This window comes from Camarhynchus parvulus, chromosome 10 (assembly GCF_901933205.1).
Source record: "Camarhynchus parvulus chromosome 10, STF_HiC, whole genome shotgun sequence".
Taxonomy (NCBI): Eukaryota; Metazoa; Chordata; class Aves; order Passeriformes; family Thraupidae; genus Camarhynchus; species Camarhynchus parvulus.
The window spans coordinates 1,659,392-1,675,012 of record NC_044580.1 but is presented as its reverse complement, the minus strand read 5'-3'; the positions used below and the strand labels follow the sequence as shown (position 1 = coordinate 1,675,012).

The window sequence follows — 15,621 nt, the reverse complement described above, 5'->3', positions numbered from 1 at the left end:
AAATTCCAATTGAAGTGAAAAGTCTTCAGTATCAGCACAGGGTAAGTTTTCTCATGGAGCAGAGACAGCTTAGGCCCTTCCCCCTCTCCAATCCAGTCATTCCTGCCTCTTATCACAGGGTGCTTGTCCTTCAGCTTCTGGGTAACTGAAAACATCACACTGAAAAATAAGCCTCTCCTGCTCTTCCTTTTCTTCATCAACCCTGTTGGATCAGCCCTTCCTTCTGAGCAAGGTGCCACACCAAAGCCATGTCCAAAACAGTTTTTGAGTTAAAGGCACCATAACTGAGCACTTCAAAGCCTGTTTGGTTTCACCAGGTACAGTCACAGCAGATGTGCATCCAGATTTGGTGACATTTAACAATAAAGCTTCCAAGAACATGGATCAAAAATCACCTGGCTTATTTTCCACAGATCACCACCTTCTAGTACAAACCCAGGTGCTGAGGATAAACTGCTTTTACCCTTTCCCTTCAGCTGAAGTTGCTCTTTCCATTATACATTCATCTACCCTTTCCAAGCATCCTCATTTTTTAGGGACAATCCAGTACCAAGCATCTGAACAGTCACAGATTAAAAGCTTTTGGCCATAATACAAAGGAGACCTGCCCTGCTACTTCTGGAAGCTCCTTAGAAGGCATAAATCAATCCAAGTCTTTATGTGGAAAGCATCAGTACTTCCTAATTTCTCAGTGAGGCATGGTAAAGAGTTTGTGTCTGAGTCCTAAGGTTATAAGAAATTAATTTGGAAATTTTTTTGGTATTTTTTATCAGAGTGCAGTTTTTTTGCAGTCTTTAAGAAACTATGACAATCACACCTCATACCACCACTTCCAAACCAGCATTTCAACACAGTGAGATAGATATCAGGTATGGAGGAAGAAATACACAGTTTTTGTTCAAAATGCACAAAACTATGCTAAAACTCTAGATAATTAGTCTCTTGAGATCTAGGGATGTGGTTCATAGCCAAGTTTGCCCACAACAATTAATACTATTTCTGCATCCTGACAGATTGTCCCACCACTGCAGCTTGCTGTGGATCAAGCACAACAACTGCTGTGGACTGTGGTTTTAATTAGATGTACCAATATGTAAATCAACATCTTCTGCCCTGTGGACATAGTGGTTTTGAACCACTACCAGGGCACTAAAATATGTTCACTACAGGTGTTACATCAATGCCTTCCTCAGTAACCCAATTTCAGAGAATCAGAGAACCCCAGACTGGTCTGGGTGGGAAGGGACCTTGAAGACCATCTCATACCACCCCCTGCCATGGGCAGGGACACCTTCCACTATCCCAGGTTGCTCCAAGCCCCATCCAACCTCACCTTGAACATTTATGGGGATGGGGCAGCCACAACTTTAGGCAAACCACACCAGAGCCTCACCCCAGCACAGGGAAGAATTTCTCTACACCCAATTTCTCCCACTGCAACAAAAAACAATTGTCCTGGCCCAACTCTGTAGAGTTTTTAACCACTTCTACCATGTAAGAAAGTGTTGCAAAATCAGTCACTTGATCCTCTCCTGCTTATACCAACACTTCTCCTTTTTCTCACCAAAACAGAAAGAACAACCCAAGGAATTGACTTAATGCAGAGTCAGGGTATCTCTCAGAAAGAGGTGGCTATGTTCTCCTAGTCCAGGAGTTTATGACACACATTCCAACAGCTTCACCTACAACCTTCTCACACCATGATTAACAGTATTACATTCATTAATACCCTACATGCAAAACCTTCAGCTTCTCAGACCTTGAAACTGCTGGGAGCTACACATGATGTGAAGGTCACCCACACCTTTTCTCTTGGACAGCTCAGAGAATCAGGGATCCCTGTGAGACCACTGAATTCCCCCCATCCTTTTACCTCTCAGCCCAGTGACATCAAACACCTGGGCTCTGGTAAAAGGCAGAGGGATGGTTTCCATCAGCTACTGCTAAACCCAGACACACCATTACAGGCATGGGGCACAAATGCTTATTTCCTTTAGAAATGTAACAACTTGATTGAAACAGATGTTCTGGGAACAGCGAGGAGCACCACCGGGCAGCCTGCAGGACAGCAAATATACAGTGGAAAAGGACTCCCAGAGCAGTGCATGCATCCTGCGCAGTGTAAGCATGGGAAGATCTTACAGGGAGGAACTGGCTTCAGGAGCTCCAAAGTAGCCTCTTTTTCCAGTGCTTCTCTTCAGAAAAATACCACAAAAATAATCTCACATCTAGCAGAACTACTTGACATGAGAGGCGTAAACTCTATTCTTGGTTAAGTTACAGAATAAATTATTTGATTACAAGCTAAAAATACTTACTATCACACATTCTTTTCCTCTTTAAGGAACTCTTGAATTGATAATCCCACAATAGAAATAAGGAAGTACATTTTTAATGCCACTGATTAACATTTTAGATCACTTTGGAGCACTCACTGTATCCCTTCTCCTGGAAGTTTTAATGCCAGACTGCTGACATTTCCTAAAAAAGCATTATAGTTGAAAAATAAGTTGGTGTGTTGACAGAGTGCAATGCTCACTGACCTGCCTCAGGCAAGAAACCTGATTACGTGGCCACACTGATCCCTTCTGGCCTCATCATTTTTTACAACATCAAAACCATTCAGCCATAATCTATTTTTTTTTTGGTGGCTGATGAATTTAAGATAACAAACTATCTAAATGAGACCACAGCAACCTCAGTACTCCTGCAAGCCATTTGAGCAGCACAGGGAAGCTCTGGAGAGTGCAGGTGCTCTGACAGCCATGGCAGAGATGTGGTCATCCTCCCAAATGCTGGCATGGAGTCCTGGATTTTTGCAGCCCTTGCAGTGGGAGCCAGCTCTGCTGGCAGCCACACCAACCTGGAAAGCCTTCACCTCATCCAAAGAGATAAGGAGAAGGGAGTACTCCTCCTCTTCAACTGCAGGCTGGTTAACACTTAAACAAGACTGATCTTGTCTTCCAAAATAAAAGCCATAAACAAAATGTATGGTCCTGGTCCACAACAATAATCATCTTCTCTTCATCAGGGGAAACCTAAGCTGGAGTTTAATTTAAGGGGATTCCAACCAGGTCCATAAAGGTGGGGGAGACCTGAGCAGGGCAGCACAGGAGGAAGGCAGGAAGCCACTGACAAGGCTCTTGAACCCTGCTATGCACCCAAAGGACAAAAGCAGTCAGAACCAGCCTCCCCCCCACATACCACAGCAGGCCTGTCCAACACACAGCTGGCCACACCAACAGCAACAATAACACCATAAGGTTCTGGCACCAGTTGCAGGAAAGGCAACATTGAACTGTGCCAGATCTCCTCCAGCCATGCTTACAGCACAAAAACCTGTTCCAGGTAACGCTCCGCTGATCCTCCCTACAGCTTTTTTGCACACCTCATCCAAGAGATCTTTCATCTCCATCACCTTTCTTTGACACTCGAGGATCTCCACAGTCTCCTTAAGATGCTCTTTTTACTGGCAGAGGGTAGAAAGGAGGCAAGCAAACAACTCTAAACATCTCTTCACACGCACGCGTCTGGGCTCATGTGCATTCCAAATTCTCCCCATAAGCACTTTTTTAGGCAAAGCAACTCATCTGCCACCACTATGCCTACTTTTCCCCTTGAGGACAATCTCTTTAAACTCGGAGAGATTTAACTAATAACATTAAAATGATGACTTACCAGTCTCTCATTATCTTCTGAGGTTCTCTGGTAATGAGCTGCTAAAGAAGTGTAATCCTGCTCCTGCTTGTTACACTCCAAACACTTAGATCCATGACGGATTAGCCTCTGCGGGTCTGTGTAGAGAGGCAAGGCTGGCTGAGTGCTTGCAGAAATCCCTACCCCACCTCCTGAAGCAGCACTGGACTTAGGTGGAGGAGAGGAGGAGAGAAAAGTCTGAGGAGCTGGAGAGGCTGAAGAGCTTGTAGGAGAAGGTGAAAACATTTGGTCTATGGAAATTGGTTTCATGAGCAGCTGAGAACACTGCATGATAAATCCTTTGCTCTTGTGATCTCGTGCATGTTTAAGCAAGCTACACTTATTAAAAAAAAGGAGCATAGTTGAACACTGAGTGCACATGACTTCAATGTGAACGCTTCGCCTACTATAGTGTTGAGTCAGGCTTTTCTCTAAGGCAAATGAGTCCCCACATTCCAGGCAACAATACCCAGAGGCAGGTAAATTAATACTAGTGTCAGGTGGGGGGCTAAGGTTTGGAGTATATATGGGCACTGGATTGGCACTGTGTAGCACTTTATGGAATGCCTCCATGACAACGGGAGCAGCTTTCTTGACTTGGTGCACCAGTGGCACTGACATCTGCGTCACCTGAGGCTGGCTTCGCCTCTGTGCAGATGTCTTTGCTGTAACAGAAGCAGCAACACTGTGGGGGACCAAGTTGAGATTTGCCAAGTGCACAGCTTTGGGAAGAAGGCTGGAGGTGGCCGTGTTGGATGGCTGCTGCCTCTTGACCCCCACTTTGATGGCACCGCCGCCGCAGTTTGGCAGTGGAGATAAGGACACGGTGCAAGTGCTGTTTGCAATATCCATTTTCACACTGTCTGAGTAAGGACTCACTACATTTGACAGCTGGATAGCCACAGCAGCCCCGTTTTTGGATGAATTCCTGCCAGCCTCACCTTCTGTAACGGCACTAGTATCAGGGGATGGGAAAGATTTGATAAACTCTTCGGCAGAAGAGGTTTCTGCAGGTGACTCTTCTGAAGATTTGCCCAACTCATCATTTTCTGGCAAAATTCTAGTTACAGTCCTTTTAATTTCACCGGAAGATGTCTTGATAGTCTTTATTCTAACTTTGGGAATAGCTGGTGGAGAGCCAGCTGCCATGGAAGGAGAGCCTTTCCCACTGCTGTCGCTGCACACACTCCGAGGACTCTCGGGCTGCTTGCCAGCCTTCCTCACCACCTCCAGGGGGCTTCGGGGACTCTTTGGCGACTTGGGCATTTTTGGACTTCCCTTCGTCCCGTCTTTAAAAGGACCAGGTTCCTTGGTAAAATTTGGCTGATCGCTTTTTGGGATACACACAACCTTTTTGGCCTGAAGAGCTACTAATGCTGCCACACAGGATGACAGCTTGGAATGAGTCGGCTTTAGCCTCTGCCGAGGTGGTATGGATGAAGACATGTTTAGCTCGGGCACAGACCCCTTGCCATCTCCTAAATTGTTGTGAGGGAGGTCTCCAAACACCAAGCCTTCCCCAAGAAAGCTGTTGGTATCTAACAAGTCCTTGCCTGACTCTGCAAACCTCTCCACTGCTCTGTCTTGCTCTCTCCTGCTCATTTCCAGCCTATTCTCTGGCTGGCAGTGGATTTCTGTCTTCTGTTCCTTTTTACAGTACTGATCAAACATGCTTAATTCGGGCTCTGGCACCTTCCTAAGATGATCTAGGACTGAAGCCCCTGTTGGTACATATATTGAAGGTGGTGGAAAATAGGGAGTTTGGGCATGTTTGGGTTTATCCCCAATACTGTTCTCTTTGAACGTATCCTCTGGTTCAGGGCTGGAAATGGGGCTAAACTGACTAAATGTTGGCAAAGGCTCTGACTTGGACTCGTCCAGTTTATCAGAGTAACCTCTCGAGCTGTCACCATTAATAAAAGTTGACTCAAACTTGCCATAATTATGGACTAAAGCATGAGCCTCAGCTGGCAGATCAGAGCCACGGAAGCCATTGTGTAACAGACCAGTTCCAAGGTGATTCCCCTCCTTTTCTGCCTCAAAAGACTCCTGGCGACTCGTGTTCTTCACTATCACACTGACAACAGGTGCATCAGAGGGAGGCAGAGAGTGGGATAAGGACACATTCTCATCGATGCACATTCCTGATGACTTCAGGTGATTCTCATTCTCCTCCCCAGCTGATGGAATGGTCTCCTTAGCATCGAGACTAGTTGGATCAGGGATGTCAAAAGCAGCCAAGAGGTCATCAAAGTCAGGGGTTTTCATGTCCCCCATGATGAAAGCTACAATCAAAAGCACAAAAAATACTTTGTCAATATATTTCCCCTATGGACGAACTTTGTAAGACTCATGTGCATCAACATCTTCTGTGACAAAAATCACAGCTGCACAAAGCCTGGGGTGTGGGCAGAGCTGCTCCTCAGAGGTGCTTCTAGACAGCAAGCATCCCCTCATCCCAGGATGCCCCAGAACAGAGCTGGCAAAAGCATGACCTTGGAAACCACACCCAGCTCATGCAGGGGACATCTCTGGACTAATCCAAAACCAGCCATCATCATAAACCTCAACAGAAGGTTCTGAAGTACATTAGCAGAGGGTTTTTTTTGTTTGGGTGGGGGTTTTGTAGAGCTAATAGGCAGCAATGACTGCTGATTTCTCAACAGACTGCCACATTAGAAGAATTCGGTCTTTTCTAGAGGAAGAAAGGCAGGGGCAAACAGGTGGCCCAAGAGACACAGACCTGAAAAGTGAGATGACTCCCTACCCTGAGCAATTTAAATAATAGAAGTCTTCAGTAAATATTTCAATACAACAGATCCAAGAAGGATTATCTGAAACAGGGGCAATCCTTAAGTATGATGTGAATCAAAAACCACCCAAAGATAGAATAAAGAATTATATCCAAATTTTAAGATGAAATTGTGTTCCCAGCCAGCACTTTCTTTCTAAGCTCTTCAGAAAGGAAGTGGGGACTTGGAGCACTCAACACAGCGACCTACAAGCTCTGGTGAGATGCATGAAAACTGACAGCACAGAATTACTAGAACATTTGTGTTCTCTACTGTCAGGGATACTGCATTTACACTGATAACCAAAATATTTTCGAGTTGCTACAATACAGAGACTTCACAAACATTTAATGAGTCATTCTTCTAACATATTTTATTTAAACCCCAAATTTATGTGAACTGGTGCATGCTGTACATAAGGGAGGGAAAAAAAAAACAAAATGTGTCAACAGAACTAGCAGGGCACCAGTTCCTGCTTGGCAAGGAGCATCCACAGGCAAGGTGAGTCCTGCCACACTTGACTTGGGCTGCAACAATGCTGCCAAAGCCAGCAGCAAGCCAGGGAGGCTGAGGGGGTGGCAGCATTCCAGGACAACGGGGCAGAACTGGGAGCAGAGGTGCAGGCAGAGAGCAGGACCATGGGACAAGGCAGAGGGACAGAGAGAAGCCTTCTGATGCCTTCCCAAAAGGGGCCTGGGTTAAGGCTGCTGTCATTATTGACCATTCAATTTAGAAGTTTGTCAAGCATCACATTCAAACCAAACAAAGCTCAACCCTTCTGGCCAGGCTGCTGGAATGGGGAACAACTCCTGGGCCAGGACAAATCACTTGGAGTGGAGCACAGGGACACAGTGGTCTTTGAGCTTTACACAAGTCCCAGAGGTGCTGCTTTGGTTAATCTACTGCAAAACACTCTGCAGAGATTTACTTGGCTTAAGTATGGCTGAACTTAAACTCCTTCTTAAATTAAACCACAAATATGAAGGTCCACAGAGGGCTATGCAATAATTTGCAACCACCTCCCTCAAGGAATCACAGCTGGGCATGAAATCCCTGGAAGCCCAAATTATCCACACACTCCACATCCCCAGCACTTGATAAGGACTTTGGAAACAACACAGAATACTGCAGTTGGCAAAGGCATGGGCCTGAATCTTCCCATTCCTTTGGGTGGGAGAAGTTGTACCAGCTGGGAGAGAGCTAGGCACCAGGCAGCTCCCAGCATCCCTGGCACACAAATCCTTCTGCAAGGAAGACACTTCATTCCATAACCTGGCATGACTGAGTTTTGTACAGAGAAAAATGAGCCTGCCAATCACTCCTGACCTTCCCCTTCCCACTCTGGAACACCTCTCTGCATCTGTTTTAAAATGCAAGACAAATCCCATCTATCTGCAGCATCTCAAAATATCCTTTTCTTGGATGAAACCTTGCTTTTTCAGAAGGATTTGTGTTCATCTTTGAGTCTTATAAAACACTGTTTTACTGGCTTTGCAATCATGAGGGCACAAGTCTCTACCTAAGCATTTCTCCACAGAACTGCATCTTAAACTTGTCATACACAAAGCTACACTTTCTCAGAATAAAGCAAGTTTTGACCCAGATTCTAGAGAATAAGTATCTTATCAACAGAAGTGATTTTTAAATAACATACATTTCAACTTTTGACTTAACCCTGTATACTTCTGATCACAGGTAACAAACAAAAAAAGGATATTAAAGAAAATTATGTAAACTAGCCTGTGAGGAAAGCTAAAATAAAGACCTTTGTCCTTACTCCATCATTCTTGTACAAAGGACTGCAAACCCACACTTGGGATCCAATGAAAACGTGGAGGTTGAGACTTGCAAAGCAGTAGAAGAGGTGCATAAAGTGAGCAAAGGAGAAGGACTTATGGAGTAAAGACTGTATTTCAGTGTGCAAAATCAGCTTCACTATATATACATTTCTTCAGGAATCAGGAAACCTGGAAGACTCCAAGCCATCCACAAAAGCCCTGGGGAAGGATGTCAAATCCCAGGGCCATGTGCTATGGATAAGCTTCAAAGTCAAGGAGAGGCACCACAGGAGCCACTTCCTCCACTCACTCCTTACAAACCTTCTGCTATCTGTGCTATCCTCAGGGACTCCTGGAGACTGAGAGTAGATGGTCTGCAGCTTTCAAACTACGGAGGAGATTTGAGATGGCCACTTAATAGTGAAGCAGGAAACCTCAGTTACACCACGGAAATTAATCATAGAATGGCTTAGGTTGGAAGGGACCTTGATGACCATCTACTTCCAGTCCTTTGCTGTAGAGGATTATTTATCATGTACACTGCCATCACTAAAAACTGCTAATTTTAACAATTTTAACCACTGGCAATTCCTCACCAAAACAGTGTACAAGGGAAAACATCTGCCAAGGGCTGCTCACGCCCGGCTGGTGTCTCCGGGAGGGGATGCGGACACTGCATGACACCGGAATCCCACGGGAAGGCAGGGATGGCAGGAGCGAGAAGCGTGGGGAATGCAGGGGATGGGGGCAGAGGCCGCTGTCAGGGCTGCGGGGCGAGCACGGGGCGCCCGCAGCGGGCGGAGGGCTGAACCGGAGGGCGGCTCGGTGGCAGGCGGGACCCGGGGCTCGAACACCCGTGAAACTTTCATGAGCCCGGGGCGGCTCTCGGTGCGAACGGGGCCGCCGGGCGGGGGACGCGTCCGGCCCGTGGCACTGCCGCACACACAGAGCCGCGCACCCACACACACATCCCCACACACCGCCCCCATCCCACGCCGTCCCCACCCGAGACAAAGGCCGGCCCCGCCGCCCCCCGCGCTGACAGCCCGGCCCGGCCCGGCCCCGCCGCACGTGGGCCGCCCGCCGAACTTAGTTTGTCCCGGCGCCGCCGGGCCGGGCCGGGCCGGGCCGGGCCGCCGCGGGCACCGCAGCCCATCGGGGCAGGGAGCTGAGGAACGGGGAGCGGCGGCGGCCTGCGGGCCGGAAGAGCCGGTGCGGGCGCGCAGGGGCTCGGTGCGCCGGCGGCGGGGCCGCCCGCCCTGCCCGCGGGGCGGCAGCACCGCCCGGCCGCGGGGCCGGCGGGAGGGAGGGAGCGCGGGAGGGCGGAGGGCAGCGGGAGGGGCGGGCCCGGCGCGGCCGGGCCCGGGCGGGCGGGCAGGACTCACCCACGCAGGCAGCTCCTCCGGGCCCACCGGGCCCGCGCGGCCTCACCCCGCACCGGGCACCAACGGCCGCAACATGGCGGCGGCGGCAGCGGGTGGGGCCGGGGGCGGAGCGGGGCGGGCCGGGCACAGCGGAACCGCCCCCCCTTCCCTTCCCTTCCCTTCCCTTCCCTTCCCTTCCCTTCCCTTCCCTTCCCTTCCCCGCTGCCGCCGCTCTCCCTCCGGGAGGCTCCTGCCAGAGGCGTCCACAGGCCCGGCCCGGCCCCGCCGCCCCTCACGCCGCCGCGGCCCCGCGCTCCCGCTGTTCTACGGTTCCCTCACCAAAACCCGCCCCGGGAACGGCTCCCGCTGCAGCCCCCGCTCCGTGTCTCCTGCTCCTTCCCCGCTGTGTGTCCCACGCCCGCCCTGTTGCGGTTCGCTCACGTTACACCGATGGGCCCGCTGATCTCTCATAAAGGCGAGAGCGAAGGTGCGCGGAGCTGCAGGCTGGGGAGCCTCACCCTGATCCTGGGAAGGCGGCGGAGCCAATAACCCCCGGAGCCCTTTCCAAACACAGCGAGGACAAGGAGATGTCTGGGATCTGTCAGCACAGGTTACTAAGGGCTTCCATCCCTGATGCCTTCTGCATCGAAATTACCAGAACGGTAGATTTAGAGTAGACGTTAGGGAGACATTCTTCCCTGTGAGGGCAGAGAGGCCTTCTTGGTTGCCCAGAGAGGCTGTGTCGGCCCCTGGATCCCTGGAAGTGTCCCAGGCCAGGCTGGATGGGGCTTGGAGCAACCTGGCATAGTGGAAGGTGTCCCTGCCCGTGGAAGGGTCTGGAACAGAATGAACTTTAAGGCCTTTTCCATTCTGTGGCAAGTTCAGGGGATGAGGAGAGGGTGGTGGATATTGTTTGTTCTCCACCCATGTCCAGTTCTGGGCTCCTCAGCCCAAGAGAGGCATGGACATACTGGAGGTGCCATGGAGATGATGAAGTGGGTGAAGCACCTCCCCTGTAAGGAAAGGCTGAGAGAGTGGGGACTGTTCATCCCATTGAAGAGCAGAGTCAGGGAGGGCTCATCCAGGTCTGCAAATACCTGCAAGGAAGAAGGAGCCAGGTTCTTCCCAGTGGTGCCCAGTGCCAGGAGCAGAGGCCATGGGCACACCCTGAAGCACACCAGGAAATACTTTTTCCCTGTGACAGTAACCACAGGCTGGCTCCGGTTGCCCGGGCTGTGGAGTCTCCATCCTCGGAGGTGTTCAAAAGCAGTTGGGATTTTCTGAGCAGCCAGTATTAGATGGCCCACCTTGAGGCTGGACCAGATGACCTCAGGAGTTTTTTTCCAACTTCAAGTACTCTGAGATGCTGTGAAACATTTTGTATCGAGGTGCGGACATGCACACTCCTATCGTAACAAATCAACAATATTTCTTGAGGCTGTCTTCCTATGAACTGACATTTTAACCATCTAGCCCCAGCACCAGGCATACAGCACTGCTCATACTGCATTTATTTTTTATCTAGTTAAATAATTAATTTTTTCTTTGACATCATGGGCAAAAGAAGTCTTTTTTTCTAGGTGACACATGGAGCTTCACATCCTTGATTTCTGAATCAGTGCCATCACTTTTCTTCTTTTGGAGGTGATAGCCAGTTTCCAAAAACGAGCAAAAGGACCAAGGGACTCACAAACAGAAAACATTTTCAAAATTGCAACTGTTACCTCTAATTTTAGCACATGTCTATGAAAACCTCTAAATTGTATCTAGTAAGAGAGCTGACATTTGTTACACAATTTACTAAGAGCTGTCACAGTCCTGAACAAGTTGTAGCCTGCCGGAAAGCTGTGGTAATTTGAAGGATTGTGGTAATTAAGAAATGTAATGCCAATGGGAATTCAGCTCCATACCTCAGATGGCCAAGGAGGAGAGACAGCCCTGGAGTGGCTGGGGTCCCTTCCTCAAGACAGCAGATACACAAAATTCTCTAAGGAAAGTCTATGTCTTTCAGCATGACCTAAAAACTTAAAAACTACATTCTTCTTCTTATGTGTAGTCCAGTGTGGTGATTTGACAAACCTGGAAGCAAAACATCTTCCTCTTCTTTGTTTTTCTTTTAAAATTTAAATTTGTCCCTTTAGGCTTGTTTTGTAAAGTTGTGGAATCCCCACCCCTGGAGGTATCCAAGGCTGGAGAGGTCTTGGAGCACCTTGATCTAGTAGAAGGTGTCCCTGTCCATGACAGGGGTGTGGAATGGGATGAGCTTTAAGGTCCCTTCCAACCCAAACCAGTCTGGGATTCTGTGATTTGATGCGGAAAAGACAAAAGCTGTTGATCTAAGCAGACAAGGTACAGAGCAGCCCTCTGCCCTTGGGAGGTGCTGAGGCCTGAGCAGGGAGCAGCAGTGGTGGGACCCACTGGTGGCACCTCAGAAATGGAAACCTCAGGATGAAACACTCTTAATATGTGGGACCTTAACTTTTAATTCTTAACCTGCTTGGGGTTGTTGGTGCTTGCTTTTTAGCTGGGGGAAATGGTTCTTCCCAGGTGCCAGTGTGTTGAAAAGTGTATGGAGGCAGGCAGGCTGGCAAGGACAGTGAGACTCATTTTATTTTTAATAACAAACATTACAAAGTCTTGAGCATTCATGTCTAAGCAACTGTCAGTTTTCACATCAGAGATTCATTTGTTTCTGCCAGACGTCTGTGTTGTAGTGAATTACCTTGAGCTAGTTGCAAAACTTGCCTGTTACAAAACTGTAATTAATGTTTCAGAAACTCGGGGGAAGATTTGTTATTGGCAGGGTGAGTATGAATCCCCAGACACAAACATTCCTCCAAGATAACACTGTAGCCCTTGGTGTTACCTACACACACATGCAAAAATTACCCTTAAATCAGGGTAATTAATCACACAGATGTCTTCTGTACACATTTAAAATCATTTACAGCTATCACTTTGGCTTTTTGGTGTCCCTCACTCCCAGGGCCTGCCCTCTTCATTGCCCCAAACTGGTTTTTTCTGTCTTTTTCCTCATTGACACAAATATTGATGAGCCGGTGCATGTCTTCACTGATGATCCCTCTGTACAACCACTGATCCACCACAAACACAGGAAAACCTGCCTCTACTCCACATCCATGCAACTTGGAGTGGTTGTGATACTCTCTTGCAGGCATGGAGCCCTCACCTTAAATTCCTGAGTCAAATCTAAGAGAACAAAGCCATGTCTCCCAGCGAGTTTGGGAACAGGGATAAGAACCATAATGTGGCAAAATCCCAACAGAGAAGGACTATTTCATACCCTGACATGTTTCTGAGTCCCATTTGTTGGAATTTGGTGGATTCCCAATTGGAGGCACGATGAGATTTCTTGCAGGGAGGTTGCAGCCAAACCCTGCTGAAATGCCAAGGATGCACCTTGCCCCTATCAGCTTTTTCTGGAGCAATACCAAACCCATTCTACTACTCACACAAAAGACTAGGAGAATAACTTCCAGTTTTCTTCACGTGAGAACTGCAGGCTCCAGAGCAGTAGGGACACACTCCAAGGTCTGGGCAAGCAAGGTCCCTCTGTGCAATCCTCTGAGCTGACAGCAGAGCCCTGGGCTCCGTGTTGCTCTGCCCAAGAAGAGCTGACATGAGCAGCTTTGCTCATTTCTGAGCACTTGAGGGGCTCCTCATGGCTGCTGTGGGATTCACAGTGACCCCTCTCCTTCTCCAGCTGCCTCCGAACAGACTCAATCCCACGCTCCAGCCTATGGCAGGAGAACCTTCTCGAGATCCTCTCCTGATGGAGCAATGTCTCCTGTGGCTGCAGTGGCTGGAGAGCTCCATGGCTTCCCCACAAATTCCCAGGGTGACAAGGGCTGGAACTGTTCTTGCCTTTGTGCCTCCACTTGCCACATGTGAGAGCAGTGGGACAGCTCTGTGAGCCAGAGAGAACTGATTCAGGTTTGTAAACCTCTTCAGGGAAGGAATTAAACTTTGAATCATCCCTCATCATAGAATCATAGACTCATTTCAGCTGGAAAGGCCCTCTAAGATCAGTGAGCCCGACCATTAATGCAGCACTGCCACGTTCACCACTAAACCATGTCCCCAGGTGCCACATCCACTTGGGTTTTAAATCCTTCCAGGGGTGGGGATTCCCCCACTGCCCTGGGCAGCTGAGTCAGTGCCTGAACATCCTTCCCATGAAGACAATTTCCTTAATATCCAACCTAAACCTTCCCTAATACAACTCAAAGCCATTTCCTCTTGTCATCCTGGGAGCAGAGCCCAAGCCCCACCCAGCTGTCCCCTCCTGTCAGGAGTTGTGCAGAGCCAGAAGGTCCCTCCTGAGCCTCCTTTTCTCCAGGCTGAGCCCTCCCAGCTCCCTCCTGGTGCTCCAGCCCTTTCCCTTCCCTGGATGTGCTCCAGCTCCTCAACATCTTGTCATGAAGGGCCCAGAACTGGCCCCAGGATTGAAGCTCAGCTTACCCATAGTCTGACAAGTGCTTGTGTGGGCAAAAACAAAGACTGAGGTACTTGACTCCCCAGCTGCAGGGACAGCTGCTGGGGTAGAGGGACCAGCAGCATCGAGCCACAGCCCACACTGCTCCTGGAAACTCTCCCAAACTTTGGTAAAAAATTTAAAGAAAATTGCAGGAAAAATAATTCCATAAGGGTTCTCTGTCTTAAACTGCCAGTAGCACGCTCCAAGCAACATCAGTGCAGTTGTATCTTGAAAAACTTCCCCAAGAAAGCTCCAGAAATTGCTTTGCACTCTGACAAAAAGAGGGATGGGACTGTAGATGCTGGCACAAGGTCAGTACAAGGTACAGGTGTAGCTGAGGGGTGAGTGGGATGTTTATCCCAACAGGAGGAACAGGCAGCCAATGTGACCAAGTTTAAGGTAAGGTAGGAAAGAAGAGGTCAGTAGATTAAATTCTTCTGCTTCAAATTACCCCACAGAGCTAGGAGAGGCATTTATGAGAATATATTAATATATTTCCAGATGTTAAACAAGGATTAAGGGCAACATAGCCCCAAAACAAGGGGCTAATGTACAGAGAGTGAGGATAAAATAGCTCAGAAATGGAGTTTATGGTCCATTTGGAGTTTATGGTGCACAGGCCCCTCCCCTCACCCCCACAACCTGTGCCACTTCTTCCCTGGCACTTACATACCTAAATACCCTTCTTCATGCTTCTGGTTGTTGAAATGTCCTCTGGCACTTTCCCAGGTGCTCACAAGGAGCCCTGCTGATCCTCCCCGTGGCGTAGTTAAAAGGTCATGGGGGACTGGGAGGCATCTGAGCAATTTAATGTGCAGCTGGGTGTGAGCGGGGTGGGTCCAGCCCCAGGCAGGGCAGCACATTCTCAGCTTTATCCCACAAGCTGTGCTGAGGAGCTGGATTTTAATCTGCTCCCAATCTGGGGCAGAGGCTTTTCTTCATAACTAAGGGCAAGAGGATAACTGGGAACTAGAGGATTTTTCTTCTTGCTTTCCAAACCTTCAAGTTTCTAGGAATCCCACAGGTGAGGCAAAAATGTTTTCTGTGTTTGTCTTCCATTTGACTTCTTAATGTCATACTAATGCATTTGGATCAGGAGCTGGGATCCACCTGCATGGTATCCCAATGCATGTCCCCTGAGCAAATCAGGGTGTGCTCCAGGGCACTCTGCTGCTCTCACTCCCTGGGTAATCCTTCCACCAAGCTCTCAGTCAAGGGAAAGACCAGCACCTTGGAAAAACTGCTAAATTCTCAATTTGGTTTCGATTTTGTTAACACAAATGTCTTGGCTTCAACTTTGTGTCTTGCATTGTTTCACACGTGAGGGCAGAGCCCCCCATAGCTACTGCAGGGGGATAAATGTGGACAAGTCAGTGCAGTTCAGCCTCCTGCATGTCCTGTGCCTCCTGCATCACCTCTGCCTCTACTTATTGCACCTGCACCTCCTCTTCCTCCTGCATCTTCTCTCCCTCCTGTGTTGCCTCTCATTGTTG

The 15,621-nt window shown here is 48.8% G+C and overlaps 1 protein-coding gene across 1 annotated transcript in view; it reads right to left on the bottom strand.

The window, feature by feature from the left end:
* The window catches only part of ZNF592 (zinc finger protein 592), a 37,120-nt gene extending 27,363 nt beyond the window's left edge, over positions 1 to 9,757 (bottom strand). The window contains exons 1-2 of the mRNA XM_030955386.1: positions 9,652 to 9,757; positions 3,679 to 5,981 (exon numbers count right to left, since the gene is read on the bottom strand). Coding sequence (XP_030811246.1) covers positions 3,679 to 5,973 — 2,295 coding nt within the window. The 5' untranslated portion in view covers positions 5,974 to 5,981; positions 9,652 to 9,757. The remainder of the gene's footprint in view (positions 1 to 3,678; positions 5,982 to 9,651) is intronic.
* Between the last annotated feature and the right edge of the window lie 5,864 nt (positions 9,758 to 15,621).